The 23043-nt window shown below is 47.6% G+C and overlaps 1 protein-coding gene across 2 annotated transcripts in view; it reads right to left on the bottom strand.

Moving 5' to 3' along the window:
* Nucleotides 1-229: 229 nt before the first annotated feature.
* rgs9b (regulator of G protein signaling 9b) overlaps nucleotides 230-23043 on the bottom strand; it is an 87657-nt gene continuing 64843 nt past the window's right edge. For both annotated transcript variants that reach the window (XM_085963875.1, XM_085963876.1), the window contains exons 10-17: nucleotides 14537-14566; nucleotides 14086-14147; nucleotides 12254-12367; nucleotides 11953-12068; nucleotides 8361-8448; nucleotides 5578-5716; nucleotides 5266-5351; nucleotides 230-817 (exon numbers count right to left, since the gene is read on the bottom strand). In XM_085963875.1, the coding sequence (XP_085820001.1) occupies nucleotides 628-817; nucleotides 5266-5351; nucleotides 5578-5716; nucleotides 8361-8448; nucleotides 11953-12068; nucleotides 12254-12367; nucleotides 14086-14147; nucleotides 14537-14566 (825 nt within the window). In that variant the 3' untranslated portion in view covers nucleotides 230-627. The remainder of the gene's footprint in view (nucleotides 818-5265; nucleotides 5352-5577; nucleotides 5717-8360; nucleotides 8449-11952; nucleotides 12069-12253; nucleotides 12368-14085; nucleotides 14148-14536; nucleotides 14567-23043) is intronic.

Genomic DNA, 23043 nt, shown 5'->3' with positions numbered 1-23043 from the left:
AGCCTCCCTTGGCCACTGCGTGTTGTGTGGCACAAACAAGGGAGGGCCAGGAGGGGAGAGCCAGGAAGGGGAGGGGGGGGGGACCAGGAGGGGGGAGCCAGGAAGGGGAGGGCCAGGAAGGGGAGAGTAGAGGGGGAGGAGCCAGGAAGGGGAGGGTAGAGGGGGGGGACCAGGAGGGGGGAGGACCAGGACCAGGAGAGGGGAGGGTAGAGGGGGGGGGGGGGGGGGAGACCAGGAGTGGGGGAGGACCAGGAGAGGGGGAGGGCCAGGAGAGGGGGAGGGCCAGGAGGGGGGAGGGTAGAGCCAGGGGAGGGGGGGTGCCAGGAGAGGGGAGGACCAGGAGAGGGGAGGACCAGGAGGGGGGAGGGTAGAGCCAGGGGAGGGGGGGTGCCAGGAGAGGGGAGGACCAGGAGGGGGGAGGGGGTGTGCCAGGAGGGACGGCAGAGAATAGAAATAGATCACGATAAAGTGATATTACAGCTTATAGAGGCGCTGGTGCCAACGCCTGCCCCATTCTCTCACCCTTTGAGCACTGGGTACATGCCCTATCTGTGTTAAATGGGTGCTGACAGTAAATGATTTGTTGAGCAGTTTGTAGAGGTGAGAGTTTAGCATTTGCCGAGGTCTTTACTGCGCCTCTTGTTTGGGAGGCTCCTGCCTCAGCTGGTGCCTGCGATCTAACTTGCTCATAACCTGCGTGATGTCGACCACCTTCGTGCCACTGGCGGCCGCTCTTGCTTTCGCCTCCTTTTCGAGCTGCCGCAGGATCACCGGGCTGGGGCTGGAGCGTCTGTGTCTCTTCGTGAAAGGGAAGTTACTGAAAACAACAAGATATAATCTTATAGGTTGCAGGAAAAGCATCATAGCTTCAGCAATGTTTGTACATCTATACACGCATGATAAATAACTCTTGGAGCCCAGGGCCCCTCTGATGATCTAGTGAGTAACTACACCACCGGCTGTGCTGCCCGGTTCCCAGGTTCAAGCCCTGGTCTCCGGTGCATTTGTCACACTTAACTGGGGCTGTGGTAGAATTGGCTCAAGTGGCTGCACTTTAAAAAAAAGACTTGCATTTATATAGCGCCTTTCACGATCACCAGATGTCCTAATGCACTTAACGCACTTTGCAGTCAATGGAGTACTTTTGGAGTGTAGTCACTGTTGTAATGTAGGAAACGTGGCAGTCAACCTGCGCACAGCAAGCTCCCACAAACAGCAATATGATAATGACCAGATAATCTGTTTAAGTGATGTTGATTGAGGGATAAATATTGGCCAGGACACCGGGGAGAACTCCCCTGCTCTTCTTCAAAATGGTGCCATGGGATCTCTTGCGTCCACCTGAGAGAGCAGACAGGGCCTCGTTTTAACGTCTTGTTCCAAAAGAAAACACCTCCGACAGTGCGGCACTCCCTCAGCACTGCACTGGAGTGTCAGCCTCGATTCTGTGCTCAAATCCCTGGAGTGGGACTTGAACCCACAACCTTCTGACTCAGAGGCGAGGGCACTACCAACTGAGCCACTGTAATTCATTGGTTATGAAACCATATACTCGGGATAAGATGAAGCACTATATAAAAAAAACAAACTGTTTCTTTCAACTTCTCACATTCCTCTTGCTGTCCCTGCCTGCGGGGAAGGATCAAAACCTCCGCCCCAAAGACACAGTTTATATTGGGAACTTATTGTCTGAAAGAAAGGAAGACTTGCATTTATATAGCACCTTTCACAACCTTTGGGACATCACAAAGTGCTTTACAGCTAATTAAGTACTTTTTTAAAAAAAGTACTGTCACTGTTGTAATCTGGAAACATGGCAGCCAATTTGCGCACAGCAAGCTCCCACACACAGCAATGTGATAATCCACTGGAGACCAGCTAGGGGAGCATTGGACTAGTCTTGTCTGCAGGGTTTCATTAGCAGCAGATGGGCTGAGGCAGGGGCGGAGGCGGGCGATGTTAGGAAGGGATAGTCGACCCATCCGTGCAGGATACCAACCCCACCTGCACTCAAAAATCTTTGTGGCGTGAAAGACCCATTCATTGTACCTAGGACTTGAACCCAAACTTACACCTCAGCACCTTCCAGTGATTAATAACTAATCACCTTTAGGAGTTTCTCTCCACTCCCTTTGAGTTTCCCCACCCACATGCTAAGCACTGTTTCCAACCAAGAGGAGTCTCGAAGATAAACAGCCTTTGGGAGATACATGAAAGTCACCCTCCCACAGAGCGGGGCTTCCCTTCCAGCCTGCTGGAGAGAGGATCAAACCTGCACTCAGTGCGTACTCCAAGCCAGAGTACTGGAAACGGAGCGTGCTCACCCTCTGGACAGCTGGCAGCTAATGGGCTCTTGATTTTTTCTATTGACCTGTTATTGTAACAAAATTCTTTTAATGCAGCTGCTCTTTGTTAATTATTATTTTGATCAGACAGGTTCTGATACACTTAGAAAGCCACCATGCTTAAGATCATTCAAACCAAGCTACCAAGAAACCCATTTAGAGTTTCTGTTTGTCTGATAGGGGGTTCTACCCCTGCAAGAACACAGGTCATTTACCTTAAGCTTAGATAACATGGGAGCAGGAGGCGGCCATTCAGCCCCTCGAGACTGTTCCGCCTAATACAGGCACAGGCTGGCAATGGCCAAGGCGGTGAGCCGGAAGTGCGTGTAGTGGGACTTCTGGATTTTAACCAGCTGAAATCTCTCACAGTCTCTGGTTCTTTTGACGATTATCTTAAATCATAGGCTGTCAGCAGCCCTGCCCCTACACGTGCAGAAGCTCCAGACTGCCTCAGAAGCTGAAAATTCCAATCAAAAAACAGAAAATGCTGGAGACACTCAGCAGGTCAGGCAGCATCTGAGGAGGCGACACAGAGAGGGGAACCGTTTGGACACACATCTTATAGCTTACGTCATAAGTTTAAACCTCCAACGACAGAGTTTCTTGCACCCACTTCTCAGTGAGGAATTGTGTCCAAATCTGTAAAACCCCAGATACCAAATCTGTGCAACCCCCAGATACCAAATCTGTACAACCCCCAGATACCAAATCTGTACAACCCCCAGATACCAAATCTGTGCAACCCCCAGATACCAAATCTGTACAACGCCCAGATACCAAATCTGTACAACGCCCAGATACCAAATCTGTACAACGCCCAGATACCAAATCTGTAAAACCCCAGATACCAAATCTGTACAACCCGCAGATACCAAATCTGTACAACCCCCAGATACCAAATCTGTACAACCCCCAGATACCAAATCTGTACAACCCCCAGATACCAAATCTGTACAACCCCCAGATACCAAATCTGTACAACCCCCAGATACCAAATCTGTAAAACCCCCAGATACCAAATCTGTACAACCCCAGATACCAAATCTGTACAACCCCAGATACCAAATCTGTACAACCCCCAGATACCAAATCTGTAAAACCCCCAGATACCAAATCTGTGCAACCCCCAGATACCAAATCTGTACAACCCCCAGATACCAAATCTGTACAACCCCCAGATACCAAATCTGTACAACTCCCAGGTACCAAATCTGTACAACCCCCAGATACCAAATCTTTACAATGCCGTGATACCAAATCTGTACAACCCCCAGATACCAAATCTGTACAACCCCAGATACCAAATCTGTAAAACCCCCAGATACCAAATCTGTGCAACCCCCAGATACCAAATCTGTACAACCCCCAGATACCAAATCTGTACAACCCCCAGATACCAAATCTGTACAACTCCCAGGTACCAAATCTGTACAACCCCCAGATACCAAATCTTTACAATGCCGTGATACCAAATCTGTACAACCCCCAGATACCAAATCTGTACAACCCCCAGATACCAAATCTGTACAACCCCCAGATACCAAATCTGTACAACGCCCAGATACCAAATCTGTACAACTCCCAGATACCAAATCTGTAGAATGCCCAGATACCAAATCTGTACAACCCCCAGGTACCAAATCTGTACAACTCCCAGATACCAAATCTGTACAACCCCCAGATACCAAATCTGTACAACCCCCAGATACCAAATCTGTACAACGCCCAGATACCAAATCTGTACAACTCCCAGATACCAAATCTGTAGAATGCCCAGATACCAAATCTGTACAACCCCCAGGTACCAAATCTGTACAACTCCCAGATACCAAATCTGTACAACCCCCAGATACCAAATCTGTACAACCCCCAGATACCAAATCTGTACAACGCCCAGATACCAAATCTGTACAACTCCCAGATACCAAATCTGTAGAATGCCCAGATACCAAATCTGTACAACCCCCAGGTACCAAATCTGTACAACTCCCAGATACCAAATCTGTACAACTCCCAGATACCAAATCTGTAGAATGCCCAGATACCAAATCTGTACAACCCCCAGGTACCAAATCTGTACAACTCCCAGATACCAAATCTGTACAACCCCCAGATACCAAATCTGTACAACCCCCAGATACCAAATCTGTACAACGCCCAGATACCAAATCTGTACAACTCCCAGATACCAAATCTGTAGAATGCCCAGATACCAAATCTGTACAACCCCCAGGTACCAAATCTGTACAACTCCCAGATACCAAATCTGTACAACTCCCAGATACCAAATCTGTACAACCCCCAGATACCAAATCTGTACAACCCCCAGATACCAAATCTGTACAACGCCCAGATACCAAATCTGTACAACTCCCAGATACCAAATCTGTAGAATGCCCAGATACCAAATCTGTACAACCCCCAGGTACCAAATCTGTACAACTCCCAGATACCAAATCTGTACAACTCCCAGATACCAAATCTGTAGAATGCCCAGATACCAAATCTGTACAACCCCCAGATACCAAATCTGTACAACGCCCAGATACCAAATCTGTAGAATGCCCAGATACCAAATCTGTACAACCCCCAGGTACCAAATCTGTACAACTCCCAGATACCAAATCTGTACAACGCCCAGATACCAAATCTGTACAACTCCCAGATACCAAATCTGTACAACCGCCAGATACCAAATCTGTACAACCCCCAGGTACCAAATCTGTACAACTCCCAGATACCAAATCTGTAGAATGCCCAGGTACAAATATGAATCAACATTCGGGACTGGCACCTGTTGTATTGTCTTTAACCATCTCAAAAGTGCAGACACACTGCATGGAACTGGATTATGCAGTGACACCATCCGATACCCCCTTTAATTTGACCAATTTAAGAGTGGGAACATTCTGGTACTGACCTTTTTTGCTTGGTTTCTTCGGGAATGAGCGCCTTATTCTGCGTTTCCTTGTAAATGGGGGATCTTAAGAAACGTGGGTACGAATCCTACACAAGAGAAATAAGAGGTGATGGGAGTGTGTTACGAGGTGTTGTGACCTGCTCTTCGAAAAGCTGCCTTTGTTTATGTAACCGCCTTGATAACGAATTATGTTATTGAGGAGAAAACAAACGACAACGACCCACCCACCCATACAAACCGTGCAATGAAGGGTCACAGAATGACAAAGCTATGAAACCTGCAAAGAAGCAAAAAACAAAATGAACGGCAGACCTTTTTCATCAGCATGTAAATGTGAGTCTGTGCAGCATCCAGCACGTAGCGATGTGGGTGTTTCAGGCCCTTCACAGTAATCTCCATGGTCCTCCCGTCAATGTTAATCCAACGCCTCGCTCCCTGTGCCAGGAACGTTCTGAAATCAAGGGGAGCACATTAGTGGGTTTTTGTTACATAGTGAGGAAGAGGTGGTGGGTGCTATTGTTTATTAACACGCTGCCCTTTCACCTCTGGGTTTGGGTTGTAGGTCAGGTGGTGTTAGAGAGGATAGGGGGTTTCTATCTTATCCACACTTTCGTCTGGGCTTTTTTCTTCCCTCCCACGTGGCAGCTGTCCTTCATTCTGCCAGCGCCAGTCACACTTCATCTAGAGCCACCCTTTGTTTCTTGAATATCTCTCAATGTCTCCTACTTTCTATCCTATCACAGACCTTCCCTTTTGTTCTTTAAGCCCCTCCCCCATTTCCCAGCCCCTAAACTTGCTTTAAAATCTGTTCCATTTCCTGCTTTTTTCCAGTTCTGACGAAGGGTTTTGACCTGAAACGTTAACTCCGTTTCTCTCTCCACGGATGCGGCCCTGGCCTGCTGAGTTTTTCCAGCGTTTTCTGTTGTTATATAGGGGAGTTCTTGCTTATAATTAACCCCTCAAATCAATAGGGTTCGTAAACATTGAATATCAGAGGTCACAGGTTTATTAAGTATACGCGACTTAAACTCACGATGAAACCTTACGGGTTTAATTGGGGGGACTCAAGATTGTAAGCTTGGTACACAGGCCCATCAGACCGTATCGCATCCTTCGCATCTGTTCCAGAACCCACTTTTTATACCGTTTTCTTATCCCCCTCTATGTGACAATCCACGTGTTTCTGCATTGTATGATTATACAAAAGTTAACCTACAACACCAATATAAGGTGAATTTCAATGAGCTTGTCCCTGATCAATAATTTTAGTTTTAACGAGTTCTTTTTCCTTAGACCGGTACAACTCCCCCAACTTTGTTACGCTATCGATAGTTTCAATCTTGTTACATATCATTGCTATTCCACCAAGTGAAACTTCTGATTCCAAGTCTGTCTCTGAATCAGACCATTTCACAGCAGTCTCCTGCTTCTAAAAAGGATGTTTCCTTCTGCAGAACAAACTGTTTTTCCTGCACTTGTTATCAACCAATTAAACTTCTTTGAAATATATGAATCATGTCTTTTAATTAGGTTTACGGAAGTGACTAAACTGACCATTGCTCTCAGGACTAGGACTTAGTTCATCAGTTCAGTGGTCACTGCATCTAAATGGACTTATACTTCCTGCTTAACAAGGAACTATTACCACAATATAAACAGCAATCACTAGCAGTATAACATTAGCAGATATCAGGACTGTCTGATTAACCCTTTCCTTACAGTGAGCTAAAACCCCTCCCGCTCAGCAGTCAGTATACAAGTTGCACTCTTCCCTTACTACAAAAACCTAAGTCACTTTTCTAATGCATCAAGAACAGACACGAAGGCAAGACTCACATCCCAAACTTTATGGAAATACATGGCACATTTCCCTGGAAAGATTGTAATTTTTCCATGACAAATCTCAAATGAGATCAAAACAGCATTTTATTACAGTAAGGAATAAATGTTCCCACCATCCATCCCAGGGGAGTTTACATTAAAAGGATATTTTCCTCTGTTACTGGTTTCCCGAACTTTTCAACTCCCCTTATTTTTTTAAAAACTTGCATTTCTATAGCGCCTTTCACAACCTCAGGACATCCCAAAGCGCTTTACAGCCAATGAAGTACTTTTTTGAAGTATAGTCACTGTTGTAATGTAGGAAAAGCAGCAGCCAATTTGTGCACAGCAAGGTCCCACAAGCAGCAATGTGAAAATGACCAGATCATCTGTTCTAGTGATGTTGTTGAAGGATAATATTGGCCAGGACACCGGGGAGAACTCCCTTGCTCTTCTTCAAAATAGTGCAACGGGATCTTTTACAGCCACCTGAGGGGCACACAGCGCCTCGGTTTAACGTCTCATCCAAAAGACGACACCTCGGACAGTGCAGCGCTCCCTCCCTTTTGTGCTCAAGTCTCCGGAGTGGGACTTGAACCCACATCTCTTCTGACTCGGAGGCGAGGGTGCTACTAACTGAGACTCCAAGTTTATACCTCATCTCTAATTCAGTTTTAAATTAAATTTTATTTCCATACTTCATCCTTTTCCCCCTGCCATTTTTATCCCTTTCTCTATGGGTGCATTTACAGTACAAGTTTAGTATTGGAACTAAGTAATTCAGTATAAATTGGGCATTAAGGCCCAACCTGACTCCTGAGCAATGTGGAGCGAGGCTGCCTCTTCCAGCGAGTCTCACCCCACCTCACTCCAGTGTCCTGACCCTCAATTCAGGGGTCTCTCTATTTGCCAAAGGTAAATCCTGAGAGGTTCCCTACCTCTCTAATGTCCTCCAGCCCTACAAACCTCCGAGCTCCTCCAATTCTGGCCCTTCGCGCATCCCCGCTTTCCTTCGCTCCACCATTGGCGGCCGTGCCTTCAGCTGCCGTGGAATTCCCTCCCTAAACCTCTCCGCCTCTCCATCTCTTTCTCCTCCTTAAAACTTACCTCTTTGCCCAAGCTTTTGGTCACCTGCCCATATATCTCCTTATGTGGCTCAGTGTCAATTTTTGTTCAATAATCGCTCCTGTGAAGCACCTTGTGACATTTTGCTACGTTAAAGGTGCTATATAAATACAAGTTGTTGTTGTTGAGGATACTTCATACCAACTCACTTGTAAATCTCCTCAGCTTTTTCCTTGACCTTTGACTGTTCTCCATACTTCAAGTCTTCACAAGCTTCCCAGAAAGCCAAGTTCTCCCCTAAAATGTAAAACCTTGTCATTTAACATTCGCCAAACTGCAGCATCATGGATGTAATAACAGGATGGCAAGGTATAGTTCAGAAGATATTTTCAAGTATTAAATTCTCTTGTATCCTGCACTCCTTTTTCATCAATTTTCTCCCCTCTCCTCACCCTCTTCTGAAGCTACAGACCGCTCACTGGGCACAGATTCCTGGGTCAAGTGGCCACTTTTCATAAGCGAGTCGAAGTGCCCCAATTTTAACTCCAGGTGGATTCCCCGCTCAGGCCCAAGTTAAAATTACACTCGGTCTCAATCATGTCATCGGGCCGCTACATGCATGTGTAAAGAAGGACCCTGTTGGCTCCGGGCGCGTGTTCTTGCTGCCCGCTCAGGAGAGCAAGGTTAAAATTGCAGATGTTGTGACCACGGAGGCTTTCAGACAGGTAAGAGCCAGGGCGATTTTAACTGCCCACCCGCCAGGTTTCTGCTGAGCGAGTAGGGTTAAAATCGCCCCCTTCAACAGTGTCAGCAAGTTATTCAATCAGGATGAGCATCACAAACGACCTACTTGAGGTCGACACCCACACTTCCAGCAGAAGCTGCTGGGTTAGTGATCAGGAGCAGGAACCCTGGCCAATATCCCCCCTTCTCTAACCTAGACCAATTGTATCACTGCCTTGTCTGAAAACAGCGAATCCACCAGGGACCATGGATCAAATCTGGGATCTTCCTGGAGCGTGCGGCTCAGCCACTCAAGATTTAACCAACTGAGCTGAGCGGGGAGACTCACCCCCTTCTGTTTTCTGGATTTCCTGGCCTGTGGTATATCTCGGGGCCCCACCGTGTGTTTATAAATGATGGAGCTCCCACTGAGGCCACAGACTCCGGGAGGGAGAGCAGTGGAGGTCCCTGGCGGGCTCTCTCTCTCTCTCTCTCGGTAAGTGCTCGGATCACGGCTGGTGTATTATCAGGGCCAGAGTGTTTGTGTTTCTGTTTGTTGCTTTTAGAAACTTTGTGTGAAAAACGCAATAATGGACAGGGCAAGAAATATTGCTGCAATATTCCTGCAACATAAGAGGAATACAACACGTTAAACCTGCCTCTGATGCTATTCTGTGCACAATTCCGCCACAACCCCAGACAGCATCTGCAGAATAGCTAGCAATTTCAGGCAGAGTCTTGGTATTACATGGAATTACACAGAAATTACAGCGCCGAAACAGGCCATCTGGTCTATGCCAGCTCCACATGATCCTCCATACTTCATCTCACCCCATCAGCACATCCTTTATTCCTTTCTCCCTCATGTGTTTGTCCAGCTTCCCCTTAAATGTATCGATACTATTCGCTTCAACCACTCCCTGTGGCAGCGAGTTCCACATTCTCACCACTCTCTGGGTGAAGAAGTTCCTTCTGCATTCCTTATTAGATTTATTAGTGACTGTCTTATATTTATGACCCCTAGTTTTGTATTTTTTGCACTCTGTGCTGTCTACTGTATTGACGAAGATTCCAGCGTGGTTTAATTCGTTGCCCTCCCTTAACAACATGAGAAAGCACAGAACAGAAAGAGGCCATTCAGCTGACTCCTGCTGTACAACCTGCTCTGCCACAGTCTCCAACCCTGCCTCCCTCCCCAAGACAAGTCTCCAAGCCTGCCCCCCTCCCCAAGACAAGTCTCCAAGCCTGCCCCCCTCCCCAAGACAAGTCTCCAAGCCTGCCCCCCTCCCCAAGACAAGTCTCCAAGCCTGCCCCCCTCCCCAAGACAAGTCTCCAAGCCTGCCCCCCTCCCCAAGACAAGTCTCCAAGCCTGCCCCCCTCCCCAAGACAAGTCTCCAAGCCTGCCCCCCTCCCCAAGACAAGTCTCCAAGCCTGCCCCCCTCCCCAAGACAAGTCTCCAAGCCTGCCCCCCTCCCCAAGACAAGTCTCCAAGCCTGCCCCCCTCCCCAAGACAAGTCTCCAAGCCTGCCCCCCTCCCCAAGACAAGTCTCCAAGCCTGCCCCCCTCCCCAAGACAAGTCTCCAACCCTGCCCCCCTCCCCAAGACAAGTCTCCAAGCCTGCCCCCCTCCCCAAGACAAGTCTCCAAGCCTGCCCCCTCCCCAAGACAAGTCTCCAAGCCTGCCCCCTCCCCAAGACAAGTCTCCAAGCCTGCCCCCCTCCCCAAGACAAGTCTCCAAGCCTGCCCCCCTCCCCAAGACAAGTCTCCAAGCCTGCCCCCCTCCCCAAGACAAGTCTCCAAGCCTGCCCCCTCCCCAAGACAAGTCTCCAAGCCTGCCCCCTCCCCAAGACAAGTCTCCAAGCCTGCCCCCCTCCCCAAGACAAGTCTCCAAGCCTGCCCCCCTCCCCAAGACAAGTCTCCAAGCCTGCCCCCCTCCCCAAGACAAGTCTCCAAGCCTGCCCCCCTCCCCAAGACAAGTCTCCAACCCTGCCCCCCTCCCCAAGACAAGTCTCCAACCCTGCCCCCTCCCCAAGACAAGTCTCCAACCCTGCCTCCCTCCCCAAGACAAGTCTCCAACCCTGCCTCCCTCCCCAAGACAAGTCTCCAAGCCTGCCCCCCTCCCCAAGACAAGTCTCCAAGCCTGCCCCCCTCCCCAAGACAAGTCTCCAACCCTGCCCCCCTCCCCAAGACAAGTCTCCAACCCTGCCTCCCTCCCCAAGACAAGTCTCCAACCCTGCCCCCCTCCCCAAGACAAGTCTCCAACCCTGCCTCCCTCCCCAAGACAAGTCTCCAACCCTGCCCCCCTCCCCAAGACAAGTCTCCAACCTTGCCCCCCTCCCCAAGACAAGTCTCCAGCCCTGCCCCCCTCCCCAAAACAAGTCTCCAACCCTGCCCCCCTCCCCAAGACAAGTCTCCAACCCTGCCCCCCTCCCCAAGACAAGTCTCCAACCCTGCCCCCCTCCCCAAGACAAGTCTCCAACCCTGCCCCCCTCCCCAAGACAAGTCTCCAACCCTGCCCCCCTCCCCAAGACAAGTCTCCAACCTTGCCCCCCTCCCCAAGACAAGTCTCCAACCCTGCCCCCCTCCCCAAGACAAGTCTCCAACCTTGCCCCCCCTCCCCAAGACAAGTCTCCAACCCTGCCCCCCTCCCCAAGACAAGTCTCCAACCCTGCCCCCCTCCCCAAGACAAGTCTCCAACCTTGCCCCCCCTCCCCAAGACAAGTCTCCAACCCTGCCCCCCCTCCCCAAGACAAGTCTCCAACCCTGCCCCCCTCCCCAAGACAAGTCTCCAACCTTGCCCCCCCTCCCCAAGACAAGTCTCCAACCTTGCCCCCCCTCCCCAAGACAAGTCTCCAACCCTGCCCCCCTCCCCAAGACAAGTCTCCAACCTTGCCCCCCTCCCCAAGACAAGGCCCCAATGGACAGATCCCCCAAATAAATCAGCCAGAATGCCTGTTGAGCCTTGCATTCTGCAGCATCCATCCCTCAGCCCATAGCCCATAGCCCCAGAGGCTCCAGGAACCATCACGTTTCTTTAGCTAGATCTGAACCGGTCCTTACAAACCGCGCTCGCACATACCGCTGAATTCCTTCCTGAGGAAGAGCTCGAAGTCCTGGCGGCCTCTGGGATCCCTCATCAGCTCAGTGAAGCTGAAGGTCCAGCGCTCGACTCGCAGCTTCGTTGGGCTGTCCACTCTGCAGCCGTCCCCAGAGAAACAAAAAAGTAATTAGACAGCACGGGGAGCACTTCACCACTGAGCCGGAAGCACAACCCTTTTAACAGGGAAATAAGTTACATTGCCATTCTGCAATCCAAAAAAAGAGGAACCATCATGTTCCAGCGCCTTTATAAAAGGATGAATCACAGCCTGAGCACTTACATCGGAGTGTTGAGTTCCCAAAACGTTGTGTCATCTGTGAGCCAAGGATTGCTAGGGAGGCATCCCGACATTATAGGGTCGTGGGTAAAATACTGCTCACAGTATTTTACAATCCTGAAGGAAGGGGTAACAATCATAGTATTAATGTGCGGTGCGATACAATAAACACTGAAGTTATTGTGAGAGGGAAACAGAAGAAGCCATTATTATTTCCGTTCAAATGCACAGTCAAATGTGTATAAAATATACCTATATTAAAAATCATACATGTGTGCACTTCCTGTTGTCACGTTTTGTGTCGATTTTTCACATTATAAATTTCTCCGTCCACATTTGTAATGGGAAATGCCTATGTAAACGGTCACACTGTAGGCACACTGTCCCACCAGTGGTGGTGCTGTAGCACCTAAGTTTTGCATCTCGCAGCTCCTCCGTCGGTACTGCAGAGAAACTCCCGTACTCCAAGCCAACTCTAATTCTCTGCTTCCCAAATTACAGTCAGTTTTGCTATTTAACTATAAAGAAAATCAAAGTAGATTATATAGAAATATAAGGGAAGAATGTATGAATTTAAAATGAGGACTGAATTACATGTTTGCACCCTGGTCCAATTATTTCCTCCCCTCTAACACCACTTCACTTAAAAAGAGTACACTTGGTCTTGTGTGCTACACCATGAGAAGTCGACTAATATATTAAAATCATCTGTAGAGCACGCATGTCCTGTCCACATACCCTACTTCCTGCTATCAATATTTTTGTCACACATTTCTGTCAACATTCACTACTCAAATTTTCCATTCAAATTTGCTATGTCAACCGTCATGTTGCAGTTGAGAGTCCTGGCCACTAGTTGGCCCCATGAATCCAGTTTCTAAAATCTGTTGCCCAATTCTGTCGCCATTTTGTATATAGAAAAAAAAACTTATATTCATCAAATGACCATAGGCAACGCCATTGGCAATTTACCATATAAAAAGTGGTCTCTGACACATTCAAACGCTTTTAGCAGCAGTGTGTACAGAATGATATCTTTATACATGCCTGGATGCAAATAGGAAAGTCAATGAAGAGGTGTTTGACTCAGTGTAGGTGCAGCGTTCATATACGTAGTATAAGTTGTTCTTGCTTGTTACACCATACTAACTCACCGAAGGGATATGGAACAGCGTGGTTACAAGTGGTTAGAACTATTTGCTCGCACGGAGGGCAAAGGCCGACACAGACTGGATGGGCCGAAAGGCCTGTTTCCGTGTTGTAAGTTCCATGTATTTCTATGTATGACTGAAAGGGATAGTGTGGCACTGGGCAGTGTTGTGGGAAGGTTCTGTACCAGGAACAGGCTGTGCCTTAGAAACTGTCGCGATGGGAATTGGGGAGGAATATGTGTGTCTGCAATCTACTTCATTCAAATATTTCCTTGGCCATTTCTACACTTAGAATTTTGTTTTATATTACTTAAAATTCACATGCAGGCATGGGGTAAGGTGATACCCTGCACCCAAGTGTTGAAAACTGAATAATTTTTAAAAAATTCATTCCTGGGATGTGGGCGTCGCTGGCAAGGCCAGCATTTATTGCCCATCCCTAGTTACCCTTGAGAAGGTGGCAGTGAGCCGCCTTCTTGAACCGCTGCAGTCCGTGTGGTGAAGGTGCTCCCACAGTGCTGTTAGGGAGGGAGTTCCAGGATTTTGACCCAGCGACGATGAAGGAACGGCCGATATATTTCCAAGTGAGGATGGTGTGTGACTTGGAGGGGAACTTGGAGGTGGTGGTGTTCTTGTTTCTGAATGAAACAGACAACCCACAGCAGTACGTTCCGCATGACCTACCCTCCCAGTGAGACAGAAGACTTCACCCTGGACTTCACGAGAGCCTGTTGATAGTAGAGAATCTAATACAATCAGAGAAAAATACACAGTTAAACACGGGGCATGTGTGAACGTGAGCACTCAGATCATTTGTACAGTAAAGTAAATGTTCAAGAGTTTCTTTTGTAATTCTACAGATATTGGAAATTTGGTCAAATCAATTATTGAGGCTGATTTTCCAAACCAGATGTTTCAAAAGCTGCGACACTGAAATAGATTTTCAGCTTTAAAAAAACTGAGCACAAAGTTTATTAATAATTTGTATAAATTAAAAAAGGTGTTTAAAAATGGGTGTTATTCTAAATTTCTCTTTGGATTAAATGAAAATTCTGAACTCAGCAATTCATTCTACACAAAATCAAAACAGATAAAGTGATAGATCCATCAGTGAAATAAAAACCACTGCATTTACCTCTCTTCTGTAATAATCATACATCTTTTTCTGTTGGGAAAAAGAATAGCAAAGTATTTCATTAATAATAATTTAGAAACTGAAACTTTACATGTCGTCTATGTAATGGGTACGATAGAGTTCACATTTAGGCTGCAGCCAGCTCTGATTGCTGGGGTAATGATAGTTGTGAATGTTTCTTAAATTTTAACCTGTCTGTATTAAAGCCTGAGTGAGCATTTGTAATACTGACTGTTTAGTTTGAATTAAAGGCAGTAGTGGATGGAGAACTTCCATCTCTGATCTTCAGAAATCATGGAGACAAAGTGATAGTGTGAGTTTAAGTGAGTGCTTCTAGTGTTAGGTAGGGGCATGCAGCAGGCAGCTATGAAGGGAAAGCAACTGGCATTATTAAAATATTAACAAAAGCAATGCCAAATTTTGAATAAACTTCATGATCACTAGGAACAAGTTCTTAAAAAAATGAAAAAATACAATGGCCCAGAACTTGCTGAATGGTGTGTGAACGACGCAAGCTGTTATTAATGTGCAAATCGGCCAACTTGTGGGGAGGAAGAGACTCCCCGTGAATTGAGAATTGCCACTGGTTGCTGGCCAATTTGTACCGCTTCACCGTTAGCTTTGCAAAACAACATTTCGCGTTTAACCTCAGTGATTTTCATGAAGTTGCTGCATCTGCACATTGATTGCCTATTAAACAGTCTAAGTACCCTTTTAATGACATAATTGTTAATGACTGCCAATCAACCTCTCTGGCCCAGAAAATGAACAATTAAAAATTTTCATTCCTTCAGGTAGTGAATTGTTGTTTGAGATTTGTTTTTAATGTTTTCCTTTTTTCCCCCCCTCTCTCTTAATGCAATCTTTCTTTTCCTGTTTATTTCTGTTCCTGTACCTGATTTGATATTGAATTCACCCACTTTAATTAACCCTCCTTCTCTGTCCTTTGTTTATTTTTCAATCCTTTAATCTCATTGGTTAATGAGATACCATGTTAGTGCCATCGCTCACCAAGGTCCCAGATGCCCTGTTGCCCTCGCCGCCCCTTAAACATGCACGAACAAGTCTAACTAACGGGGCACGCCACCAGATGCCCCGCGCCAGCAAAATCTGGGCCAATATTTTATTTCCACAACAGAAACTCCGCACAGCGCAACCGCACGGAGCAATTTCCGTCTGCGTTTTACGCCAGTGTTTGAACTAATCGTATAACGAGACTTTCCACAATCGTAAGGGGAGTGGGGAGGTGGCATCAATTGAGGCTTAAAGTTCGGCGTAAAGATGCCGTTTCTACCTAAGTTACGGCGCGGCACAGGGGGAAAATCGCCCAGGAAATTCGCCCCCAAGTGTTTCCTGCGCCACCTTGTGGTGAGATTAAGGACAAGCAAGGAAAATAGCGCTCACCACAGGAGGGCGCTGCACATTCCGACACAGCAGACAAAGGGGTTCAGCCGAGATGTTGCTTTGATTTGCAAACAAAACAGGGTTTTGTACACAATGTTGTGTCTGGAAAGAACCCTTCTTTTGGAAAATTTATCAGATTTAAGTTCACGGGGGAAAAAAAATCAAACCCTGATACACATTATCATTTGAAAAATCTTCGCCAAAAAGCAACTCACAAACGCTCACGCCTTCAAACCACTTAACGAGTTGAGTCTTGGCGTTAAAGCCGAGTCATTTGAGAGCAGCTGACAATTATTTTAATCAGTGGTTCCTAATTAAAGAGTGGGGAGGGGACAAAAAAAACTGGGAAAAGACTGATCGGGTTCCAAGAAAATCCGTTCATGCAGCTGAAGGTTGTGTTCGAGAGAGTCAGACAGAGCTGGCGAACAGCAAGTCGTCACAAATAACCCTGCTGCCTCTGGTCTGTGGCAAACTCCCAATCTGTATTATACCGCACAGAATAACTACAGCGACATTTTCAAAGTTTTAAGAAAAATAAAAGGATATGGAAATGTGGGAACTCGCGAGCAAAACTGGGGGAGTGGGTTGAGGCTATTCATAGAGGGAGAAATCAGAAAAGTTATCAGTCGTAGTTTCCAGGGGATAGCAAAATGAAAACGCTGGAAAAACTCAGCAGGCCAGGCAACATCCGTGGAGAGAGATACAGAGTCAATTCTATTTCTCTCTCCACGGATGTTGCCTGGCCTGCTGAGTTTTTCCAGCGTTTTCTGTTGTTATTTTGTAGTTTCCAGGGGTTCTGATTCAAATTCCGCTCCTTCTATTTATAGATTTGTATCGCACATCTCTCCCCCTTGATTTGACACCAGGTTATCTCCTTTCCACCCTGAAGGTGTTGATTTCTTGCTGGGGTGGCTCCAACGGCCTGGTACCGAGGGCAGGTGTCAGCGGCTGTTCAGCAATGTGGAGCATCACACAGGCCCAATCCTGTCTGCACCTGTGCACTTTCCACTGGGGGTGGAGGGGGTGTCAGTAATCGGGGGAGGGAGAGGGAGGGTCAGTGGGGAGGGAGGGGCAGAGATGGGGGGAGGAGGGGGCAGTGATGGGGGGAGGGGGCAGTGATTGGGGGGAGGGAGCAGTGATGGGGGAGGGGCAGTGATGGGGAGGGGGCAGTGATGGGAGGAGGGGGCAGTGATGGGAGGAGGGGGCAGTGATGGGGGGAGGGGCAGTGATGGGGGGAAGGGGGCAGTGATGGGGGGAAGGGGGCAGTGATGGGGGGAAGGGGGCAGTGATGGGGGGAAGGGGGCAGTGATGGGGGAGGGGGCAGTGATGGGGAGGGGGCAGTGATGGGGAGGGGGCAGAGGGGGCAGTGATGGGGCAGAGGGGGCAGTGATGGGGCAGAGGGGGCAGTGATGGGGGGAGGGGGCAGTGATGGGGGTCCTGGTTTTCCTGGGTACAGCTGGCCTGACACGGGCAGTACTTGGGGCAGCACAATTTGACATTAGGGGGCCTCGAGCTTTGTTGGGCCAAATGGCCCTTTCTTGCCCCTGACTTTTGTTATGTTGATCCCCTGGATTTAGGATTTGAATTCCAGCTGGAGTGATGGGATGAGCACCCTAGCTCTCCACTCACTGTAAACCTCAACACAATGTTAGCAGAGTTGCGCTGTAACAAGTAGGCAATCTCACCTCACTCAGAACGCTATGAAACAGAATTACAGGCACCTACGAGTGAGAGACCCGGCGATGTTAGAGGCGCCGACTTGCGCAAAACCCTGAGGCAGCGGTTGATTTTGCTACAACCCCAGTAAGATCAAACCAAGAGCAATCTGAGCTCTTTGTGGTTAGAATGTGGAACTCGCTACCACAGAGAATAGTTGAGGCGACCAACATGGATGTATTGAAGGGCAAGCTAGAGAAAGAAGTAGCAGTTTATGCTGGTGGGGTTCGATGAAGGCGGAGTGGGAGGAGGTTCATGTGGAGCACAAACACCGGCATGGATCAGTTAGACCAGTTGAGCCTGTTTCTGTGCTGGACACTCGATGTAATTCCATGTAGCCATGCCTAAGGTTGTGTGTGTGCCTCCCTACCTAGCACAGCCGTGGAAGCACCATCACCACAAGGACTGGCACGATTCGAGGAGAAGGCTCACCACCGCCTTCTCGAGGGCAATTGGGGGATGGGCAATAAATACCAGCCTCGCCAGCGCCGCCCACACCCCAGGAACAAGTGATAAATGAAGGTTTCCTTTTCTATTATTAGCACAGCCTGGCAAATGGAAATGTCACATTCTTCTGCTGAAATACAGTGCAGTGTAGACCGGCCCAATTATTACATAGAAACATAGAAGATAGGAGCAGGAGTAGGCCATTCGGCCCCTCGAGCCTGCTCCACCATTCAATGAGATCATGGCTGATCATCCAAATTCAGTACCTGGTCCCTGCCTTCTCCCCATATCCCTTGATCCCTTTAGCCTTAAGAAATATATCCAACTCCTTCTTGAATATAATTAATGAATTGACCTCCACTGCCTTCTGTGGTAGAGAATTCCACAGGTTCACCACTCTCTGGGTGAAGAAATTCCTCCTCATCTCTGTCCTAAATGGCTTACCCCTTATCCTTAGACTGTGACCCCTGGTTCTGGACTCCCCAGCCATCGGGAACATCCTTCCTGCATCTAGTCTGTCTAGTCCTGTTAGAATTTTATAAGTTTCAATGAGATCCCCTCTCATTCTTCTAAACTCCAGCGAGTATAAGCCCAATCGACCCAATCTCTTCTCATATGTCATTCCTGCAATCCCAGGTATCAGCCTGGTGAATCTTCGCTGCACTCCTTCCATGGCAAGAACATCCTTCCTCAGATAAGGCGACCAAAACTGCACACAATACTCAAGATGTGGTTTCACCAAGGCCCTGTACAACTGCAGCAAGACATCCTTGTTCCTGTACTCAATCCCTCTCGCTACGAAGGCCAACATACCATTTGCCTTCTTAACCGCCTGCTGCACCTGCATGTTTACCTTCAGCGAGTGGTGCACAAGGACACCCAGGTCTTGTTGCACTTCCCCTTCTCCCAATCTATTGCCATTCAGATAATAATCTGCCTTCCTGTTTTTGCCACCAAAGTGGATAACCTTGCATTTATCCACCTTATACTGCATCTGCCCAATCACCCAACCTGTCCAAATCATACTGGAGTTTCTCGGCATCCTCCTCACAGCACACACGCCCACCCAGCTTTGTGTCATCTGCAAACTTGGAGATATTACATCTAGTTCCCTCGTCTAGATCATTAATATATATTGCAGCTGGTCGGGGAGTGTTTAATGCTGTTGTTGGGAAACCAGAGGTACAGATTACTTTCTTTCTCCAGTAATGCTTAAGAGAACACAAAAAACTCCAAGTGAGCACATTTCAGTAACTGCACAGTCTTCAAATCTTCTGCTTTATAACATTCATAAGAACATAAGAATTAGGAGCAGGAGTCGGCCATTTGGCCCCTCGAGCCTGTTCCGCCATTCAATAAGATCATGGCTGATCTTCGACCTCAACTTCATCTTCCTGCACTATCCCCATATCCCTCGATTCCCTTAATATCCAAAAATCTATTGATCTCTGTCTTGAATATACTCAACGACTGAGCCTCCACAGCCCTCTGGGGTAGAGAATTCCAAAGATTCACCACCCTCGGAGTGAAGAAATTCCTCCTCATCTCAGTCCTGAATGGCCGACCCCTTATTCTGAGACTGTGACCCCTGGAGTTCAACGCGATAGCTTCACAGGTAAACAGTCACCGAGTACGAAAGCTGCACAGCAACATCCTGTACGCAAAGGAATAAATGAAACACCAACTGCTTGGTAACCGGTTTAACTATCTGAGCACAAGGAACAGGAAAAGCCCATTGGTTCCAACGAGCCCCCTCCTGACTGATCTCACCCCCACCAACCCGTCAATTCCCCCTCTCTCTCCAGAAACACATCGAGTTGCCTCGTGGACCCATTCACACTGTTTCAATGGGTTTCCCGGTTAACTGATTCCACAATTCTCCTTCCCTCTGGGTGAACAAATGTTCTGCCTGATTTCCCCAACTTATTCCTAACTTCCATGGGGTACATTTTTCTGTCTGAGTAAAGTTAAAGATTTTTTTTAAAACTTAACACCAACCCCCCAACCAACTTTAATAAAATATGTTTCTTTAAATTTTCTACAGACAGTAAGACATGTCCCAAATTCCATGGGAACCAGTGGACACTCGGCCTGGAGAAACCTGCTCGATTCTCTCAAACTTGGAAACTACAATTAGGATGCTCTTTTCCCACATGCTCTTTCCCTGTTTTATTGTGTGAAACACCTCAGCACAATTATGATAAATGAGAGCTAAAATCTATAGGAACAAGAGGATGGATCGAGGGTGGGGCTGGAGATAGGGATAGGGATAGGGACAGAGATAGAGATAGGGATAAGGGATGGGGATATGGATAGAGATGGGGCCAGACAGGGATAGAGACAGAGATAGGGATAGTGATAAGGTAGGGGATAGGAACAGCGAGAGACAGAGACAGGAATAGGGACAGAGACAGAGAGAGTAATAGGGACAGAGAGACATGGACAGAGATAGAGAGAGACAGAGACATGGACAGAGATAGAGGGAGACAGAGACAGGTATAGGGACAGAGAGAGACAGAGAGAGACAGAGAGTAATACGGACAGAGAGAGACAGAGATAGAGGGAGACAGAGACAGGTATAGGAACAGAGAGAGACAGAGACAGGAATAGGGACAGAGACAGAGAGAGTAATAGGGACAGAGAGACACAGAGACATGGACAGAGATAGAGAGAGACAGAGACATGGACAGAGATAGAGGGAGACAGAGACATGGACAGAGATAGAGGGAGACAGAGACAGGTATAGGGACAGAGAGAGACAGAGAGAGACAGAGAGTAATACGGACAGAGAGAGACAGAGATAGAGGGAGACAGAGACAGGTATAGGAACAGAGAGAGACAGAGACAGGAATAGGGACAGAGACAGAGAGAGTAATAGGGACAGAGAGAGACAGAGACATGGACAGAGATAGAGGGAGACAGAGACAGGTATAGGGACAGAGAGAGACAGGTATAGGGACAGAGAGAGACAGAGACAGGGACAGAGATAGAGGGAGACAGAGACAGGTATAGGGACAGACAGAGACAGGTATAGGGACAGAGAGAGACAGAGACAGGGACAGAGATAGAGGGAGACAGAGACAGGTATAGGGACAGAGAGAGACAGAGAGAGGAATAGGGAGAGAGACAGAGACATGGACAGAGAGAGACAGGGATATGGACATGGAAAATTACACAGTGAAATATGCTTCAGTCTTCTGATTTATGAGAGATCCGTGGATTTGGAAACAGTCACAACACACTAATGAACAGGAAGAGTCTGAATAGAAACAAAAAGAGAAAAAATGAATAGATTTAATGGATAAACTTTGCTATTTGTTACACCTTATAACATCATTACACAGAATGTTATGTGCCTGAACATCAGAGCACTGGCACTGTTGTGAATGGGATGATTTCCTGATCAAGCTCCCAGTGAAGAGCGTCACCCACAGGGAGCACCGATCAGGACATCACGGAAACGCAGTGCCCGATTTCTCATCCATTTAATTCAAATCACCAAGTCCCCACCCTGTGGCAGCCCTCCTCACTGGGAAATTAGCCCCTCCGCTTTTCAAAAGTCAGTTTTGCTGTTTCAAGTCACTAGTTTCACCTTTTGTTAAAACAGCCGCAGAAACACCAGCGCTTTGTGCAAAATCTCCGGTTCACAAAATTGTGAAATTGCAGAAAGGCAGATCATTAAAATCTCTCTCTCAATTGTGCGTTAAATATATCGCTGTAAATGGAGTTCAGAGGTGAAGGGTTTAAAACGATGGAGAGGGTGGGTGACACAGACCGGCGATGTCTGAACACAAGACCTTAGTAACGCCAACATTCGCATGGTGCTAAAGCTGTCTTTAGATCGCACGAGAGCTGGTGGGTACAACAACTTGCATTTATATAACGCCTTTAACATAGTGAAACGTCCCAAGGAGCGTATCAGATTAAGAACTGACACCAGCCAAAGGAGGAGACATTAGGACAGGTGACAGAGAGAGGGGGAGGGAGGGAGAGAGAGAGAGAGAGAAAGAGAGAGAGGTGGAGAGAGAGAGAGAGAGAGAGAGATGAGAGAGAGAGAGAGAGAGAGAGGTGGAGAGAGAGAGGTGGAGAGAGAGAGAGAGAGAGAGAGAGAGAGAGAGGGGGAGGGAGGGAGGGAGGGAGGGAGGGAGGGAGGGAGGGAGGGAGGAGAGAGAGAGAGAGAGAGAGAGAGAGAGAGGGGGAGGGAGGGAGGGAGGGAGGGAGGGAGAGAGAGAGAGAGAGAGAGAGAGAGAGAGAGAATGACGACCAAAAACTCCCATACCTACTAGGGGAAGAGAGAAATTGCATAACACTAGCGGCACACTATGTTACAGCTTGCCATAAACAGAGGGACAACCACTAAATATAAGAAAAGAGTATATATAAATTTTATGAAAGTATATATTTATACACTCAGGGAAATATCTGTTTATACACTGTATGGATAGATCTGTATTTTTGTGAACAAACATGAATGTTTTCCGATGCTTTGGCAACATAAGATGTAACTTGTCATGCCAATAAAGCGATTTGAATTGAATTGAATTGAGAGAGAGAGAGAGAGAGAGGAGAGAGAGAGAGAGAGAGAGGTGGAGAGAGAGAGAGAGAGGGGGAGAGAGAGAGAGAGAGAGGGGTGGAGGAGGGAGAGAGAGAGAGAGAGAGAGGTGGAGAGAGAGAGAGGAGAGAGAGAGAGAGAGAGAGGTGGAGAGAGAGAGAGAGAGAGAGAGAGAGGAGGTGGAGAGAGGTGGAGAGAGAGAGGTGGAGAGAGAGAGAGGTGGAGAGAGAGAGAGAGAGAGGTGGAGAGAGAGAGAGAGGTGGTCTACAGCAGAACCTGGATCTGCTGGAGTCATACTGCCAGACTTGGGCCATGACAATAAATTCCCAAAAAACCAAAGTCCTTGTGTTCCAGCAAAGATCCAGACATCAGGGACCCAAATAAATTT

Source organism: Somniosus microcephalus, chromosome 21, assembly GCF_052327205.1.
Source record: "Somniosus microcephalus isolate GS21.2 chromosome 21, FLI_Smic_1.0, whole genome shotgun sequence".
Classification (NCBI taxonomy): domain Eukaryota; kingdom Metazoa; phylum Chordata; class Chondrichthyes; order Squaliformes; family Somniosidae; genus Somniosus; species Somniosus microcephalus.
The sequence above is the reverse complement of the archived record's forward strand: the minus strand, read 5'-3'. Positions and strand labels throughout refer to the sequence as shown.